The following is an 18,935-nucleotide window of genomic DNA, read 5'->3' as shown; positions in this document are numbered from 1 at the left end:
CACTAGACATATCATGCCATGAAACCCAGAGCGGTGCTTGTATGCCATATAGATCGCCCATGAACAACCATTTCCCGGACAGACCCACGTGATCTAATCGATAAGATAAGAGGTTCCCAGGTCGCGCGCATCCCATCTTTTCTGCCAACCCTTCTCAGTTGTGGCAACAACGGGTGAAGAATCCAGCAGAGATCAGGATGAGTGTGGTCGCAGAAGAAGTGGACATTGCAGGTAGCATATCCAACCCCATTCGATAGCATTTTATGAGCATCTACTGATATCTTTCTCGAATCCAGACGGGGTCCCCCGGTCACTAGCCACCGTCTTTGCGAAAATCGAAGAGCAGAATGCCGACGACCGTCCCACCAAGCGGCGCAAGGTCACAAAATCGGGCCCCAATAGCCTTTCTGAAGAAAATGGAGTCTCTATGACTGGAATTCCCGTGGGATACATTCCACTAGCACGATTGACACTGCGCATGGTAAGCCCACCGTACATTGGCACTCCCATCCGATCCAAAGACTCTGACCTTCACCACCATCTGGATAGAATTTTACAGAGGCTGGTACTCTGAAGCACGAATACCCTTATACCTCTGGCGATGTCTCCCGCCGAATTCCGGTCACTCTCGAAGTCGTCCGCGGCTATCAACTCGACGATGATAAGGATTTCTATACGATAGATCTGAAAAGTACGGATACTCAGAGGGCGGAGATATTTGTCTCTGAATTCAAAGAAGCACGGCTGTTTAGGCTTCTGAAACAACTGGAACATGCTCAAGGGCTTGCTTGCGCAGATCGATACTACAACCGGGTTCCGACAGCCTGCTACCAATCCGCGATATGTGCCTCACCGACCCAAAACTCGATAGATTTAGAGACGGTTATTCTCTGGAAAGATTCTCTGGAAATCCCTGATTTTGTTCATTTGCAAGATCCTGTCCTGGAAACGTTTGCAAAATACGTTCTTCAGGAGCATTATGACCGACCGTCTTCCGCTGCAAAAAGGCAGGAAAACCGAGAGAAGATGCTGGGCACTTCTCGAACCTGGGCTCCTCGTGAATTCTACGAAAGCGTTCACGTCCCCCCCAATACAGAGAGCGCTTCCGCAAAAATTAAATGTCCACAGGTTGAGTGTGAGCTGTTCCCATTTCAAAGGAGGGCTGTACGCTGGATGTTATGGAGAGAAGGAAAGGCGCTTCAGCCAGATGGGACAGTGGTTCCTATTGAAAAGGCCTCGAAGGATGGGCTCCCGCCGTCCTTTAAGGAGATGAAGGATGCCGACGGCCGAACTTGCCTCTTTAGTCACCTGTTCATGACTGTCACAACAGACTTTTCCAGGTGGTATGACGCCGGTCTTCATCTGAAAGGCGGGATTTTGGCGGAAGAGATGGGCTTGGGCAAGACGGTTGAGATGATCACGCTCATATGCCTCAACCGCTTTTCCTCTTCAGAGGTACAGTTGAAGCCCGACCCAGATGGAGATGGGTTGAAGTTGTCTGGTGCAACTCTCATCATCACCCCTCCGGCAATTCTCGAACAATGGAAACAGGAAATTGAGCAGCATGCCCCGAATCTCCGTGTTCACCATTATACCGGTATCAAGCGTGGCCAAGATGAATCAGATCAGAATATTGTGGACGAGCTTGCAGGTTATGATGTCGTTCTCACCACCTACAACGTTATTGCACGCGAAATCCATTACGCTGGCGCGGCCCCCAAACGAAGCTTTCGTCACGAAAAGAGGTTCGAGGCTCGGAAAACACCTTTGGTCCGCATCTCCTGGTGGCGTGTATGTCTCGACGAAGCACAAATGATCGAGAGTGGAGTTAGCAACGCAGCCAAAGTGGCTCGGCTGGTTCCTCGACACAATGCGTGGGCTGTGACTGGTACACCGCTTCGGAAAAACATAGATGATCTGTTTGGTCTTCTATTGTTCCTCCATTACAGCCCATTCTGCTTTTCCAATTCTTTATGGAAACGACTGTACTCGCGATTCGGATCGGTGTTGGTGAGCATTATCGGCACAATAGCTCTAAGACACAGCAAAGACCGTGTGCGCGATGAGCTTCATCTACCTCCTCAGAAGCGCATAGTTATCACCGTTCCGTTCACCGCGGTGGAGGAGCAGCATTACGGACAACTGTTTGAGCAAATGTGCGAGGAGTGTGGTCTCAATGCCTCAGGCGCCCCCATTCGCGGAGATTGGAATCCCAGCGATCCCGGTACTGTCGAAAGAATGCGCTCTTGGTTGACCAGACTTCGACAAACCTGCCTTCATCCTGAAGTGAGCGGCAGCAACCGTCGAGCGCTGGGAGGCAATGGTCCTTTGCGAACCGTAGACGAAGTCTTGGAAGTCATGATCGAGTCTACTGATACAGCCATTCGCGCTGAAGAACGCACACTTTTGCTATCCCAACTTCGGCGGGGCCAACTGCTCGAAAATGCGAAGCGTCGTAAAGAGTCCCTCGCTCTCTGGCAGAAAGCCCTTGATCATGCGACTGAGCTGGTCGAAGACAGCCGAAACCAATTGCGCTTGCAGCGCCTAGTGAACCGGGAAGGTGCTTCGGACGCCGATGAAAGCACAGCGACAGCTGACGGCATGAGTGACGACGAGAACGAAGAAGTTGACAAAAACAGTCGCATCGGCCAGTGCCGCCTGAAGCTGCGAGCTGCTCTTGAGGTCCAGCACATTGCTGTATTCTTCACAGCGAATGCGTACTACCAGATCAAGACGGATACCAATCTCACCGAACCCGACTCCGAAGAATTTAAAGCACTCGAGAAAAAGGAAGAAGAGGGATACGAGGCTGCAAAGCTGATCCGTAAAGAGATGCTGACCGACATCTCCCGGAAGACCGAGCGGTACATGAAAATCATCAAAACAAAAGTGCAGAAAAAGGAATTGGTGCACATCCCAAAGATGAAACCTCAGCTCTTCAGCCGGGGACTCGAGTCTTACAGGCTGCTCAACAAATTCGAAGACTTGTGCGAAGCCTTGAATGCCCATGCCGAGCAATACAACAAATGGCGCGATGTCATGATCAAGCTTGTTTCGCAGTCTCTTATCGACCAGGAGGAAGATGCACAACTTGAGGGCAACGAATACGAGACGTCGACAAAGCATCAAGACGAGATGTACGTGTATATGGAGGCCTTGCGCTCCATGTACGCAGATCGCCACGATGCTCTTACTGGACAAAAGAACATTCTCATTTCCCACGAGGTCAAGGCCGGTATTGTTCAGGCTCAAAAAGGTGATGGACCATCACCCAAACTTTTCCTCGAGATCATGAACCGTCGCAGTGAACTCAAGCCCGACCCCGAGCTGGGGTCCTTGCGTGGCCTTGTCAGTGAGCTTCGGAGTATGACCACCACTCTTGAATGGCAGGCCAATAGCGGAAGCTCGCGTGCTCGCGCAGAGCTTGAACTGATTGAGATGGTGTTGAAGAACGCTGGCCAGATGGCCGCAGAGCAGCTCAAAGTCTCCTCCAGCTTGGAAAGAGAGGTGGAAATGTTCCGCGATACTATGAACAATCGGTTGGAGTACTACCGCCACCTGCAGCAGATTTCCGACACCGTCGCTCCGTACGATGAAGAGAGCTCCGGGAAGCCATTGGATGATGCTCTTTTTGCGCAAAAGCTCCGCCATGAAGAAACTTTGGATGGCAAAATTGCTTCATTGAAATCCAAGAGACGATATCTTATTCATCTCAGAGACGAGACTAACTCTGACGATAATTCTCAGATCTGCATCATTTGTCAGTCCAGTTTTGAAATCGGTGTGTTGACTGTGTGCGGCCACAAATATTGTTCTGATTGCCTACGGCTGTGGTGGCGACAACACCGGACCTGTCCGATGTGTAAGAAGTCCTTGAAGTTCAGGGATTTCCATCAAATCACGTACAAACCAGAAGAGCTTGTTGCGCAGGAGGAAGAGTCGCCCGTCAAGTTCGATCATGAGCGACATTCCAACAATGCTATCTACAGCGATATCAACTCTGGACTTCTCCGAGAGATCAAGCTCATTGACCTGAATGGCTCTTTCGGGACCAAGGTCGATACCCTCGCTCGTCATATCATGTGGCTGCGCGAGCATGACCCAGGGACCAAATCTATTGTCTTCTCTCAATACAAGAACTTCTTGACCGTATTGGAAAGAGCCTTCCAGAGATTCGGAATTGTGAACAGCAGCGTCGATGCTCCCGGTGGTATCGAACGATTCAAGAAGGATCCTGCGGTATGTGACCTTACCGTTTACTCAATGCATGGAAATGTACTGACCCCACCTCAGGTTGAATGTTTCTTGCTACATGGCAAAGCACAATCTTCCGGTCTGACCTTGATTAACGCGACCCATGTGTTCCTGTGCGAGCCACTCATCAACACCGCGATCGAGCTTCAGGCAATTGCGCGTGTTCACCGAATCGGCCAGCACCGCCCTACTACGGTGTGGATGTATCTTGTCTCCGGTACTGTGGAGGAATCGATCTATGAGCTCTCGGTAGCGCGTCGACTGGCCCACATCATCGAGAAAGAGAAGAAAGCTAAGCGCAGGAATTCAACCCTGCCTTCCGATGTCGATGATGCTCTGATCAACAATCTCAGTGAGACGGCCATCGACTCTGCGAATTCACTGGAAATGCAAGACGCTAGCCTCACTAATTTGATGGCGAGCGGCTCCTCGGGTGGGGAGCTGGTGAAGCAAGACGATCTCTGGCAGTGTCTGTTTGGGAATTCGGGCCACAAGGATAGCCACGGTTATTCGACGGCTGCTGAGCAGGAGGTTGGCAGGTTCTTACGAGGCGAAGCTGCGGAGCAGCGAAGAGAGTGATATATAATGAATATCCAGTACATGAATAGTTACGAAAGAATACATTTATATACCCCGACCCACATATCTTGTATGAAGGGAGCTCTGCTGCTCCTCAAAGACTGGGGAACTATAAAACCTTAGCTATGGCACTGAATTTGCTCCCATTGCGCCTCCCAGGTCCTTGAGTTGTGGAGGCTTGTCTATAGAGAATAATGCAACCTGCGACTCTGTTTGTATGCAGGCCTTCTGCAGCTCGCTAGCCTTCAAGGGGTTGTTAAAGGTTCCGTCTCTCCTTTCAAGGCCAACGAGCCATGGAGCCTTATCTATGATAAGATAGCGTGTGCTTATCATCACTCCATATGAGCTGGGCTCCGTAGCCAAGGAGCTGCAGAACCTTAACTATGGCAAGGCCATCTCAGATATAGTAAGGCTTCGTGTGACGCGACTGCTGCAACTCCACAGAATCCAGCGAGCTGCAAACGCTCCATTATCTCCTGGACCATGTGGTGTCTGTTTACAGTGTATGACTAATCAGTGCCGCTCTCTGACTAAGTCGGGTAAACGGCCTGCCCACCTGCCCATTATGTTGCAACAGTTGACGTGGGTGTGGTTGCCTGTGCTGCAAGAAAATAAAACCAAGAATCTCCAGTCCATGCCAATGCCCCATGAGAATTGCTTCTGCATAACAACATATTTCCATCATGGCGTCCGACACTCCGAGCCCCGAGGCTCGCGAGCTCAGTCTGATAGGAAAGGTGGAATTCAGAATCGCCATGGCAGACACCGATGAGAAGCTGCAGTCACTGCTCCAGACCTACCTGGTTCCGCTGTTGCTCAAACTCAACTCAGAACACGTCGCGGTGCGCAACAAGGTCATCTCCGTCTGCCAACATGTGAACGCCCGCGTCAAAGCCCCCTCAATTCAGCTCCCCGTGGCGGCGTTGCTCAAGCAGTTCAAAGAGCAAAAGTCCCAGCTTGTTCGGCATTTTGATCTTGTGTACGCTCAGCAGGGGATCGATCGCCTTGGTTCTGGGGCCAGAGTTGAGATCTTGCTCCCGCTTCTCCAGGGCATTTCGGAGATTGGCACGTCCGTCACTCAGGGTGCCATCGTGTTCAACCTTGTTTTGAGGCTGCTGCCTCTTTTTAAGCTGCCCCCAAAAGGAAGCGAGGATGATGTGAGCTTGAAAAAGCGTCTCGGGTTATCTGACCAAGATACCCAATTCTTGTCCTTCTGGCTGGGGAAGTTGCTACTTCTTTCTCCGGTAGCCAAGGAGTCTCCGACCTGCCCTGGTCTATCGCCAGACGAATATACATTCCTCAATAAGGGTGCGCCTGCGAACGAGACATGGAATCCATCGGCGAGTGGTGGCTTGAATCTGACCGAAACCAAAGCCACTGCACTTCGCTTCTTGGGGAGCGGTGCTTTCACTGATGCCGAGAGGTTTCTGCCATGTGTTATTGCCTCGGCTGATTCGAATTCCCGCCTGGCCGATCTGGCCGATGAAACTTTGAAGCGATTTGCCCCGGACCTTGGAAACCCGGACGTCGTACAACAGCTATATGATCTATATTTCGGCTCTGAGACAGCCGATGGACCCCTCCCCGTGAGACCGCCGCTCCAGGTGAAGATTCTGGTCTTTTTGGGCAAATCAATCAAAGCTACAGGAGACCCCCAGAGGATTCTGAGGCTCATTGAAGACGGACTCTTATCTGATACGGCACGCTCCTCCCAGGGACTCCAAGCGTCCAAACTAAGAACTCAGATCTTTACGTTTACTACTTGGGTAGTCCGCATGGGTTCGCCTTCCGATCTGAAACAAATCGCGCCCAAACTCGTTGCCGGATTAAGGGACTTTATCCAGTCCCAAGGGTGGCCCAGCCCAGGAGCCAGCGGGATAAAGTTGCCTGCAACAGATCTAAGCTTGCGGGGGCTTGCCTATGAAAGCATTGGGATCATGGTCCCCAAAGTCGACTTCCAAATTCGAGATGATGAGATGGAGAACTTCGAGTTCGGTCTTGTCCGATGGCTGTTCACGTCTTTGAGTGCGGATGACTCGAGTCCGCAGATTTTTGTCAGCATTGACCAGGCGCTTGGAAGCATCCTCAATTCATCCTTGGACAGCCATGACAAAGACTTCCAAGATCAGCTTCGGCCATTCCTGGTTCGTCTGATGAGCATGCAGCCCGGAGATGTGGATCCCGAAACTGGATACCAGGCTGTGCGAGGTGTTCAATATGCCGCTGTGCGTTTTGCGAATCGATTCTTGCCCTATAGCGATGTGGTGGCTCGTTGGGTCGACCTCATGGCCGTTGGTCGAGGGCCAGAAAGACAGCAAGAGATCGTCGAGGAAGGGAAGAAGGGTCTTCACCCATACTGGTATCGGCTCCTCAATCCCACAGGAGAGAAAAAGTGGGATGCCCCCTCAGCTCGAGAACATGATGAATCCTGGTTTGATTTCCCCAAATTCGCCGAGGCGACTCAGTTTCTACTCGGTTCGGGAGAGCAAGAGGAATCTTCGACAGCCCAAGCTATGTCCGCATCACAACTTCTATCAGGGCCTTACAAGAACGCATTTGTGCCAGCCATTTCTTTCCTGCGCAACACCCTTATCTGGGAAGCGTTCTCAGCATCAGACATCAGCGTCGACCTTCAGGAAGATTGGGACTACAAACTTGAAGTGCATCTTTCCACCAGTGAAGAAGCACGATCTGCCGTGAGACAATACATTCGAAATTCAGCAAAGGAGTCTGTGCTGTCATTCTTATGCGGCACACTCGATGGGATTGTTTCTGGAGGACGTGAAGGCATGCGGCAATGTGGTGTCAATTTCGTGGAGATTTGCTCCCTATCTCCCAACGACGTTGTTGAAAAGCTGCTCTCGCGGGCTTCGTCTTTGGCTGGGCCAATTTCCAGCAACAATGAGGACATCCAGGAAGTAGCAGCTCGGGCATTCGGAATTCTAGTCTCTCATCCTGCGTTCGCTGAAGACCAGCTCAAGAGTTTTGTAACGCAGCTGACTGGTACTGTTGAAACATGGAATACTGCAGTGGGTGAAGCCGCGCTCCGAGTTCGTGGCGCGATTTTGGCACTGTCCTATCTGTTGAGCAGGCTTGCATATCGCAATTTACTGGATAAAATTCCCGAAGCGCAAGTGAAACAGTTTATTGATACAACACTGGATGTGCTTGACGCTTCTCGTGACACTCTTCTGCAACGAACTGCGCAGGTAGCCATCGGACAGCTCAGTCTTTCGGGGATCCTGTCATCCCAAGTGCTTCCTGAAGACGGATGGAAAAAGGTCAAAGACAAAGTGTCAAAGGATGCCAAAATGGAGAACGAAACTCCCATCAAGTCACTTGGCCTGCTCACACTGGCATTCTCTCGGTCTGCCTCGAACGGTTCTCTTTTTGCTGATTTCATGAGTTCTCTCTACGGGCTACATGAGATTCGCAGCCCGGAAGTTCAGTTCACGGTGGGTGAGGCATTGAGCAACGTTGCTATTGGGTGGGATTCCCGGGCTTTGATTCAAGAATTCGATATCGATGGAGAATTCCCCCGCTCTGGCGTTCCGCGCACAGTGTTTGTGGAGGTTTGCGACAAGATCATAGCTGACTGCGTCGCCCCCAAACCATCTCTTCGTAAGGCGTCGGCCATCTGGCTTTTGTCTTTGGTCAAGAACTGCGGTCACCTGCAGGAAATGCAAGACCGCCTACGGAAGTGCCAGGCAACATTTACAAGCCTTCTTGGGAACCGAGATGAGGTGGTGCAGGAGACCGGTGCTCATGGCCTTAGTCTGGTTTACGAGATCGGTGACCAGGCGCTGAAGGATGATTTGGTCCGTGATCTGGTGGAGTCCTTCACAGCAACAGGCCCCAATCTGGGAGGTGGCAACGTCTCTGAAGACACGAAGCTCTTTGAGCCCGGTGCTCTTCCTACCGGTGAAGGGTCGTCCATCAGCACCTACAAAGATATCATGAACCTAGCCGCTGAGGCTGGCGACCCGACACTGGTTTATCGGTTTATGTCACTGGCTTCTAACAACGCACTGTGGACAAATCGAGCGGCATTTGGACGATTCGGAATCAGTACTATTTTCTCCGACTCTAGTGTCAATGGCTATCTCTCGCAAAACCCCAAGATCTACCCGAAACTGTTCCGTTACCGCTTTGATCCCAATCCCAACGTCCAACGATCCATGAACACGATCTGGCAAGCATTAGTCAAAGACCCGAATGCTGTCATTGATGCCCATTTTGACGAAATTATGGAGGACTTGTTGAAAAGCATGTTGGCTGGGCGCGAATGGCGCGGCCGACAGGCCAGTTGTGCTGCCGTTGCAGACCTGGTTCAGGGCCGTCGCCCAGAGAAGTACTCCAAGTACCTGGATGAGATCTACAGCAAGGCTTTCAAACTGTTGGACGATATCAAGGAGTCGGTGCGGACTACGGCTCTCAAACTCTGTCAAACAATCACCAATTCCCTCATTCGCACGCTCGAGACGAGTGGTACGGAGAAGCGGGCGAGCGGTTTGCTTGGAAGCGCTATTCCATTCCTCCTGAGCGATACAGGGTTGGATTCTAGCGTTGAAGAAGTGCGTGGGTATGCCATTGGGGCCCTTGTCCAGATCATCAAGAAGAGTCCCAGCGGGTTGTTGCGGCCGTTTGTGCCCACCATTCTCGAAAAGTTCCTGGGCTCTCTCAGCTCTCTCGAGCCGCAAGCCGTCAACTACGTCCACCTCAACGCCGACAAGTACGGCTTGACCGGCCAGGAGATCGACAAGATGCGACTCTCCAGCATTCGCACATCCCCCATGATGGAAGTCATCGAACGGTATTTGATCGACACCGTGGACGAGACTAATGTGAAGGAGTTGACATTCAAGCTGGAGGATGTGCTCCGGTCTGCGGTGGGACTGCCCTCGAAAGTAGGCTGCAGTCGTGTGCTGGTGCTCCTGAGTATGAAGACACTGCTGTTCCGCCCGTATGCAGATCGGTTCATCCAGCTTCTTTCCAAGTATGTAGTCGACCGCAACGAGACCGTTAGCGCATCTTACTGCACTTCACTGGGCTATCTTATGCGACTGGCATCGGACGACCGGGTTCTCAAGACCATTGACTATGCCAAAAAGCTCTATCTGACGGCTGATGATGCCACGCCACGAGCCATTGCGGCTGAGATTCTGCACTCGTCGTCCAAATTATCCAACGACCGGTTCATGGCGTTTGCCGCAACGGCTCTGCCCTTTGTCTTCGTCTGCAAGCATGATGCGGACGACCACGTGAAAGATGACTTTGAGAAAACGTGGCAGGCTAATGTCGGCGGCTCCCGCGCAGTGACGCTCTACATCCGGGAGATTGTCGAACTCGTCGCAGACAATCTGGACTCCCCGCGCTGGGCCATCAAGCACACGGCTGCCCGAGCCATTGCCCAGGCTATCCTTGCTCTCGATACTGAGATCGATTTGCCCACGGCCCAATTGGTCTGGCCCGTGTTGGAAAAGGCCTTATCGGGGAAGACCTGGGAGGGCAAGGAAGTGGTGCTCAAGGCCTTGGTGAAATTTGCTAGCCAAGCGCAGAAGCTGTGGCAAGACAAGACGAACCTCCGGGACCTGATGAAGGTAGGGTTTGCCACTCCGCCCCGCATACACGATTACGATGAAATTTGAAATACTAATAGCGTCTTCCCCACATTCCGACAGACTATTGCTGTGCGTGAGGCGAAGCGAACCAACGCCGCCTACCGACCACATGGCCTGCGTGCGCTGGGCGAGATAGCGCGGGCCCGTCCGGAAGTGGATTTCATGCCCGATGCGCTGACCATTGTGCCCCCCGTGGTGGAGGAATTAGTGGCCGACGATGACGCGAACGACAAGATGGAGATTGACTCTGGTGCTGGCAATGGGGTGGATGACACACTGGCTGCCTGCGCGCAGTGTCTCCTGCAATGTTTTTCAGCGTCGCCCGCCACCCAAGAAGGTCCGTCAGCCCCCGCCGCCAGCGGAAAATCCCCTAGCGTGCTGCCAGCCCCGCTAAGCCAAACCACAGTGCTGGGAAAAAACATGGAACGGATAACCGGGCCATTGGACCAGGCCCTGGCACATGGCGGCCGACCTGTCGCCCGGACCATTTACGACCACCTCCCCGGGGCGTTCACGCGGGTGGACCAGCGGGTCCAAGACGACTGGTCCCTGGCTGTGGCCTTGACCGCCCTCGTAGAGGCCCTTCTCACGCGCGACCTGGATGGGTCCGTCGAGGCGCTGCGCAAGGGACGCGCCGAGGCTACCCTGGCGTACCTGAAGCTGCGACCGCCAGGCATTCCGGCCACCCTCGGGGAGACGCTACGTGCATGGAGGAACGGCGAGCGCTCCGCGAGTGTGCAGGGCATTCTGGACCAAGCGCTGGGCCTGGTGTGAAGGAAGTCCACGTGGAGGATCACCCCCTGTTAACTAGTGTGTCCGTCTGTATCTGAAAATAGAAGCCAACCATAACGGCCTAATTTGGGGCTGTCTAGCGAAAACGCCACTCGCTTAAGGCTTCGGGCATGTCCGTAGACTTGGTTCGGGTTAGTCGTCTGGGACTATTGAAATCTGTCAGTTCTGTGTGGTCCGGGGAGATCGAGGCCTGGCCGGGCCGATCTGGTCCATTCTTTTGCTCTCATTCCATACCCTTCTTCCTCTCTGTTTCTTTCTCGGCTCCGAGTTTAACTCGCTTCCGGCTTTTCTTTTTGGACTTGTTGTTTGTTCAGCCAGCCCCGCCGTAAGTTCTGATTCCGGCAGGAGCTTTAGCTGGGTCTGCCTTCTGCCCTGTTCGCTTCTCCCTCTCGTTCTCGTTCTCTCTTCCCTGTCTTTTTTCTCTTCTCACCTCACATACACGCTCTCTCACCCCCCCGCCGGACGAACCGGATGGGTTCCTAACCAGTCACCGGTTCGATCCTGACTCTGCTGCGCGCCCGCCACCCGTCAACTTTGAATCATGCAGTCCCAGTCTTCCTGCAGCAGGCCCATGTTCCTGCTGGTGATGTGAACGGTACTTAACGCCCTGCCCCGCCGACTCCCGCCGGGTCCAAGTTACTTTGCAGACTTCAACGACTCTCGTTTGCTTTTTCCTTTCTTCCCTTTCTCTCACTCGCTTCTCTTCTCTGGACCATCGTCCATCCCCATTATTATCCTCAGGTACGTCCCATTCCGTCCCGGGCTGGTGCCCCATTAGGTCAATCGCTGACCCCAGGTGCCACAGCATCCACCGTCAGTCAGCCCTATGACGGCGACAAGCCTAGTGATGCAAAACCGGCGGGGCAATAATGCCTCCGCAAAGCGCACCTTGCGACTTCCCATCATTGCACCCAAGGAGGAAATCATCGATACAACGGCCTTCAGCAAAGCCGTCGACAAGGCCAATTTGATCGCTCCCCGCATCCGCCTGCCGCCGCGCTCGAGGACGGGTTGCTGGTAAGTTTGCCCCGACTTTCTCTTTTGGTCAAGGTTAACAGTCTCCTAGGACGTGTCGGGTATGTTACTCTTGCTTGGTAGCGGATCAGCCATTTTATTGACGTGGGAATCGTATAGAGTCGAAAGGTCAAGTGCGATGAAGGCCATCCACAATGCAATGTAGGCATTGGAACCTTGCGCTCCTTTCGGAACAGTCGCTAACACCTGAATAGCAATGTGCTCGACTAGGTCACATCTGCGACTACCGACCGCGACTCGCCTTCCGCGATGATACTCCGCGTATCATGGGTCGCATGGCAGACGTGCAAACAGCGGGCAATATTGTCTGGGATCGTAAGGCTTTCCACCTCTGCCCTTTTTCTCAGGATGCTCACTAGCATTTAGTTACCTCCCCTACTCCCAGCGAAGACCGATCAGATTATTTCTGCTTGGGCGACGATTCGCTCCCGCCCTTTGCGCTACTCACGACGGATGAGGAGCGGGAAAGGAAAGCAGAGGCTACCAGCCCGGGAACATACCATGTGGTGGTCGTCCCGGACAGTTTCTCTACTCTGCCAGAGTATGCAGACGATGGCACAGAGAGGACGAAACCAAGATCCTCGGGTGAATCCCAGCGATCTGCCGACATCAGCCCCCTCAGTCTCAATCTCAATGGACTCAAAGGCGAGAACGTGTCAAACGATGACCCCAACTTGGTCATCTTGAAGACCTTTGAAGATGCCACGCGGCGCTCGTCGTCCATCGGCCGAGTCTCGCGAGTCTCACCCACTTCGGAGATCTCCGATCCCCTCTGCTCTCTCTCCTTGTCGCCTATATTCGCGTCTCTCCCCTCAGAGGGTGATATCGAGGACGATATTAAACCTCAACTGTTCGGGGATCTAGTCATTGACCCGCACAATGACTATTATAATGAAGATGCAATGCTCTTCGCCCACTTCCGCGACGTGGTATGGAGACAATTGTTTCCGACTGCTCATGGGGTGGGCGATCCGCACTGGTCTGAGGGCCATGGATCGACCTTGAGCGCGGATTTGATCGAGCGAGAAGCAGCTCATTTCCCTCCCGTAAGTAATGTCGATCATCGAAAGACTTTATCAAGGCTAATGGAATCCAGCTTTCTCACGCAATCAGAGCTGTGTCGGCCCTCAGTCTGTCGCTCACTGGTGCAGTCCAGAATCTTGACGCGCTGCAGTACTACCAGCAAGCCTTCCCATCGCTCCAGACCAGCTTGCGGAATAATGACGATCTCATCTCGGATGGGCTGTTCCTGACCCACTTCCTGCTTCTGATCTACGAAGTCGCAGCCTCCGAGCCTCACGGTTCTAACCTCTGGTCCCACCATATCTCCCGATTACTCCACATCTCTTTTCTCCGGCGGGATAGGTTTGGAAGAGAGCCGCACCCCTTCGTGCTCTGGTGGGTCTGTCATATCGACTTGTATGCTCTACTTAGCGGGGCTGGGACGGGCGAGTTTGTGCGAGCCGTCATCGATCACCATATGCTTCCGAGCTCCGATTGCCTCCTCTCCCCTTCGGCGCCGGAGGGATATAGTGTGATCTATGGCGACGAGAGCAATAGTTTGTCTACTCTCATGCGCCTATACTACGACTCATTTATGCTCGCTGCTCGACTTGGGTTCTTGGCTGCTCGGCTCCGCCAGGATAAGCAAAACCTGCCATATGCGGACTTTAATCCTCGGTCGGAGGAGCTTTGCCAATTACGACAGTCCTTTGGACGGCTCTGGGAGGCGCCTGACGTTGCTTTTTGCCATCGGCATCAAGACAGCCTTCCCGCCCGATCTCGGGATTTGATGCAGCAGGTACATTCATCCTCCTACCCTTCAAATGTCTTTGACTAATTATATTCTAGTCGATTGCGCTCTTCCATGTCTGCCACTTGTTTTCCTACAGCAGCATGTGGCCCGCGCAGCGTCTGGAGTCCGAGTTCGCGACAGACGGCGAGATCGACCATCACGCCTCGGAGATCTTGCGCATCGCCGAGCAAGCCGCACACTCTCAGCGGGCCGATCGGAGATTTTTGATCTTCCCGCTATTCCTGGCCGGTGCAACTGCGTCCGCCAGCGGACTGAAGATGATGGCGATGGAGTTGATGAGCAGCATGGAAGAAGAGGAAGAGATCGGCCGGAACGCGGCGACCACGCGCGCCATCCTCCAGGTGGTCTATGAGCGACAACTCGAGCGACTGATGCGTGTGGGCCACACGATGGATGTCGACTGGGTGGAGCTGATGGCCCAGGAACGACTTCATATGGTGAACTTTGGATTTTAATGGGCGTTTTTATTGTCTTCTTTTTGGATTTCACGGGCACAGCATGTGGGATGGAGTGTAATCTGGTGTTTTAGGGTTAGCCTAGTTCGGATGTTGTACGACTATAAACGATGATGACCATGCCAGCCTCAGGCCCCAATGACAACCCGTCGAACGTGATATCCTCTCATCACCTGCGGGGCCGGCGTCAACACGGCGCTTAACTCATATTGTGAACACACTTAGTTTTCTTCCCCCTGACACATTCCCTGAACTTTTTTCTTTTTTTATCTTTCTGCATCATTCTCTGCCCGTCCCCTGCAACGCCTTCCCGGCCTATATACAGACTTCCATACTTCAACCGAGCTGTGGTGCCCCGCCATCATCGGCTTACTTACGGCCCCTCATCGCTGCCTGAAGAAACCCAACTCCGATCGCCGCCCTGTGATTGGCACCTGTCTGCGACCACTTTTTCTTTTTGGCAACTTCGCATCTATCCAGAGAGTATCTGCAGTAGTCCTGAACCATGAGTCCTGGCGGGAGCGCCCGTGCTCTGCACCCGGACGGCGAGCTCTTCCTGGGCTCCTCCAACAACGCAGCCAACTCACCACCTGTCGTCGAGCCTCTGCGCATCAACAAGCGGGATTCCGCCTCTCCAGCCTCCGCATCCAGCCCGCCCATTAACCCGCTGCCTTACCCCGACGACCGACCTCGACTCCAGACCCGTACCTCGAGTTCCAGCGATGGTCGTCCCACGGATCGATATGGGTCTCCACCGGCTGGTTCCGGTGCTATAAGCCCGGCCGACTATCCCCACGCTCTACGACCGCGCGACGGCCGGGAGGGTCGAGTCGCAACGCTGGCCGAGCGACGGGGTGCTGCGCCCAGACCGCTCCCCGAGTCTCCTGCAGATGCGCCGGACCGAGACACACTCGCAAACAGGCCGTACCCTCGTCCTCCTCCTGCTGCCCCGCCGGCGGCGGGGAGTACATTGGATGGAAACCAGTATGCGGACTACGGTCAACAGTACTATCCTCCGCCTCAAGCAAGACCATCATCCATGCTTCAGCCGCCTCAGGCGAATAACAGTTCCGTCCATCGGATCAACTCAACTGCCTCGACGTCTACCACCCTAGCTCAGCGAGGGTCGCCCCCGCCGCCGGAGACGCCGGTTGTGGGACCGGGCCAGCAGCCTGCGAATGATATCGAGGCCCGTTACGCTGCGGCTGGTATTGCAGGCACCTCGACGCTTTCGGGGATCCAGTCGCAGAGTGCAGCGGCTCAGAGACGAGCTGAGCAATACTTTGGGCAGCAGCCGGCACAGCATCGGCCATGGACTCCGACTGAGCAGCCGGGCACACAGCCTCATGGGCCTCCCACGGTCTATCAGGGTGCTGAGGTTGTGAGTCCGACCAATCCGCCAGCAGGGGGATATCAGTTTAGCGGCCCTCCATCCCAACAGTCTACGCCAGTGCCGCAGCCGCAGCAGCAGGAGCAGGAGCAACCACCGTCGAGAATTGCGCCCAATCCGCTAGAGCAGGATATGGACCGAATGCGCCTTAGTTCCTCTCCTCCTCCGGCATACTCCAGCGTCTCCGGCTCGGCTGCATCGAGCGCATATCCGAACGAGAAGCCGAATGGAGCTGCGGCTGTGGCATCTGCCGGTCCCGCCGGGGAGCATCCAGCAACGGCTAGTCAAGCTGCTGGGGCGGCTGCGGCCATTGGGTCCGCGGCCTCGCCAGCGCCAACAGCGTCTACGCAGGATCATCCCGCGTTCGCCAATGACCCGAGGCTGCAGCAGAATATGGGACATTCCCCACAGAGCGCTGCTGTGAACAGTCAGGCCGCAGCGTATCAGCAGCAGATCACTTCGCCCACGGCTGGTGGACCTCCTCCGGCATCTCCTCCGCCTCTTCCAGAGGGTTGGATTGCGCACCTGGACCCCAGCTCAGGACAGTACTACTATATTCACTTGCCCACGCAGTCGACCCAGTGGGAGTTTCCCAAGGGACCTACACCGCTGAACCTCAACGAAACACCCTTGTCCCCCGTGGGCAGCGTGTATGGTGGTCATCCTATCACCTCTCCAGGTCTCTCGGCATTTGGGAAGCCAATGGCGTCGCCAGGCGTACCTTTGACACCTGGATTTGAGAGTTTGCAGTCTCCAGTCATGTCGGGTTTCTCGGGGCCTCCTCCGAGCAGTGGCGTGGATGTTTACAAGACCGCCCCCACGAACGGAGTTTACTTCGGTCCCTATCTACGATACACCAATATGGACCTTGAGCGCGGCCTCTGGATGGGTTCCATCTTGCTGGTGACGGATGCCCAGCAGCCACCGACGATCCATCTTCACCAGAGCGTGGATCTGTCCCCAAGCCCAAGACAGCTGAAAGCAACCAACATTGCAGTTCATCAGCGTTGGATCTTCTATAAGTACGAGGTCGACGTGCGCATGGATGAACATGGTCCCGCAAAATGGACTTATGCCATCACCTCGCACCTCGGGTGCACTCGCTACGAATTCCTCGTCGCGGGTCGATATGAAACCAACTGGCGGTTCATTGCCACCTCCGGGAACGACTTCTCCATCAACGTGAATGCCAATGAGCGATCTCGTCTGGGTGGGGTTGGCTACATGTGGAAGGATATCATGCAAAAGCACAACGAAATCGGAGGGTTCCACACTCAATTGTGTATCGGTGGCCAAATCTATGCGGATCGCATGTGGAAGGAGGTTCCGTCCCTCAAGCAGTGGTTGGGGATCAGTGGGAAGGAAGCCCGGAAGAATGCCCCTTGGGCAGCGGCGCACGAGCAAGATGTCTCCCACGCATACTTCCACTACTACACCAGTCATTTCGACCAGCCTTATCTGCGAGAGTCGTTTGCACAGATTCCTTATATTTGCCAGATCGATGACCACGACATGTGAGTTGTCCTCCGTCCCCGTTCTAATGAACCATACCTAATATCTCTTCCCAGTTTCGATGGCTTCGGCTCTTACCCCGAGCACATGCAGTTCTCAAACATGTTCAAAAACATCGGCCGCATTGGTATCGAGATGTACCTCCTCTTCCAGCACCACACCACCCTCGACATTCTCCGCAATGTCAACAACGATATGGATCTGTTCACGATCACGGGCACGGGTTGGCACTTCGTCAAATATCTTGGTCCCGGCGTCGTCGTCGTCGGCCCCGACTGCCGCTCCGAGCGCAACCCGCATCAAGTCATGGCCGGTCCCACGTACCAGGGTCTGTTCCCCAAAGTCGCCATGTTGCCCCCTAGTGTGCAGCACTGCCTCTGGATGGTTCCTGTGCCCGTCATTTACCCTCGACTGGGAACGGCAGAGAATATCGCGCAAACTGTCACCACAGGCAAGCGCGCCGTGACCAGTGCGTATAACGTCCTGGGGAAGGTGACTAGTTCCGTGGCTGGAGTGGTCGGCGCCAAGGACGTGGTCGGCTCAGGCTTCGACTCGGTCAAGCGTGCAGTGGGTAAATCCGGGCTTATGGGTGGGATTCTGAGTCCATTCGGCGAGTTCGATCTCATGGACGAGTTGCGCGATCAATGGACTCACGAATCAAAGGTATGTTATGTTGTCGCATGTCATTCTATGGAAACTTGCTAACTAACCCACCCTACGCAGGACCTCGAGCGTACATACCTCATCCGTACGCTCCAGGGAATCGCCCACCAAAAGTCCCTCCGGATGACCTTCCTCTCCGGCTCCGTGAACGTCTGCGGTGCGGGTCTCGTCCACGATCCATCTCAACCATCCGACCACAAGACAATGTACCAGCTCATCTCCTCCCCCGTCGTGAACACCCCACCGCCCTCATACATCATCAAGCTACTCCACAGCTACAACAAACCGCTCTATGTCCCGGCCAACGGCCACCGCTCCACGCCATCCCAGCCCACAGACACAAAAGAAGACATGATGGAGATCTTCCAGGCCGATGTCTCTGGCCAGGCGCGTGAGCACCGCAAGCTGATGGGTCGGCGCAACTACGTCGCTATCGTCGCCTATGATCCTGAGACTGTTACCCCATATTCGGGTCATCCGGGCCCCGTGCAGAGTCCTAATGGGAAGCTTAGTCTTGCGGCGGACTTTATGGTTCAGGGTGACGGATCCTTGGGGAATGTGGTCAAGTATGGTCCTGTTATTGTGCCGAGTTTGGAACATGGAAGGTAAGGTGTGGTGTTGATTGGCGGTTTTTAGTTAAGTTGGTGCAGTGCACACACGGTATTTGTTTTTTTTTATCTTCTGTTTACCTTCTTGGATATTTATTGCGTTGACTCTCCTGTTTGTTTGGCATGCCACGAGGTACCACTTCTTTTCTCATCTGTTTTTGGAGCGATATCATATCATGTGGACAGGTAATATGATATAAGCACATGGTC

General features: G+C 54.0%; 4 protein-coding genes across 4 annotated transcripts; all 4 read left to right on the top strand.

Moving 5' to 3' along the window:
• Positions 1-197: 197 nt before the first annotated feature.
• On the top strand, positions 198-4,833 carry N7474_003907 (uncharacterized protein; the record flags this gene model as incomplete). Its single annotated transcript, XM_057195322.1, has 4 exons — positions 198-231; positions 297-481; positions 550-4,239; positions 4,294-4,833. 4 exons carry the CDS (start codon positions 198-200, stop codon positions 4,831-4,833), a joined length of 4,449 nt encoding a protein of 1,482 aa, XP_057052718.1.
• A 683-nt stretch (positions 4,834-5,516) lies between these two features.
• Positions 5,517-11,228, top strand: N7474_003906 (ECM29 family proteasome component; the record flags this gene model as incomplete). Its single annotated transcript, XM_057195321.1, has 2 exons — positions 5,517-10,438; positions 10,493-11,228. 2 exons carry the CDS (start codon positions 5,517-5,519, stop codon positions 11,226-11,228), a joined length of 5,658 nt encoding a protein of 1,885 aa, XP_057052717.1.
• Positions 11,229-12,072: 844 nt separating this feature from the next.
• N7474_003905 (uncharacterized protein) lies at positions 12,073-14,552 on the top strand (the record flags this gene model as incomplete). The annotated part of the gene is made up of 6 exons (XM_057195320.1): positions 12,073-12,263; positions 12,313-12,322; positions 12,476-12,596; positions 12,648-13,327; positions 13,378-14,082; positions 14,133-14,552. The coding sequence occupies 6 exons, from the start codon at positions 12,073-12,075 to the stop codon at positions 14,550-14,552; spliced, it is 2,127 nt and encodes a 708-aa protein (XP_057052716.1).
• Positions 14,553-15,057: 505 nt separating this feature from the next.
• Positions 15,058-18,726, top strand: N7474_003904 (WW domain protein; the record flags this gene model as incomplete). The annotated part of the gene is made up of 3 exons (XM_057195319.1): positions 15,058-17,456; positions 17,511-18,117; positions 18,178-18,726. The coding sequence occupies 3 exons, from the start codon at positions 15,058-15,060 to the stop codon at positions 18,724-18,726; spliced, it is 3,555 nt and encodes a 1,184-aa protein (XP_057052715.1).
• Between the last annotated feature and the right edge of the window lie 209 nt (positions 18,727-18,935).

Source organism: Penicillium riverlandense (genome assembly GCF_028828495.1).
Source record: "Penicillium riverlandense strain IBT 135883 chromosome Unknown utg000003l_segment0_segment0, whole genome shotgun sequence".
Lineage (NCBI taxonomy): Eukaryota > Fungi > Ascomycota > Eurotiomycetes > Eurotiales > Aspergillaceae > Penicillium > Penicillium riverlandense.
Note: the sequence above shows the minus strand (reverse complement) of the source record. Positions and strands in the feature narration are given on the sequence as shown.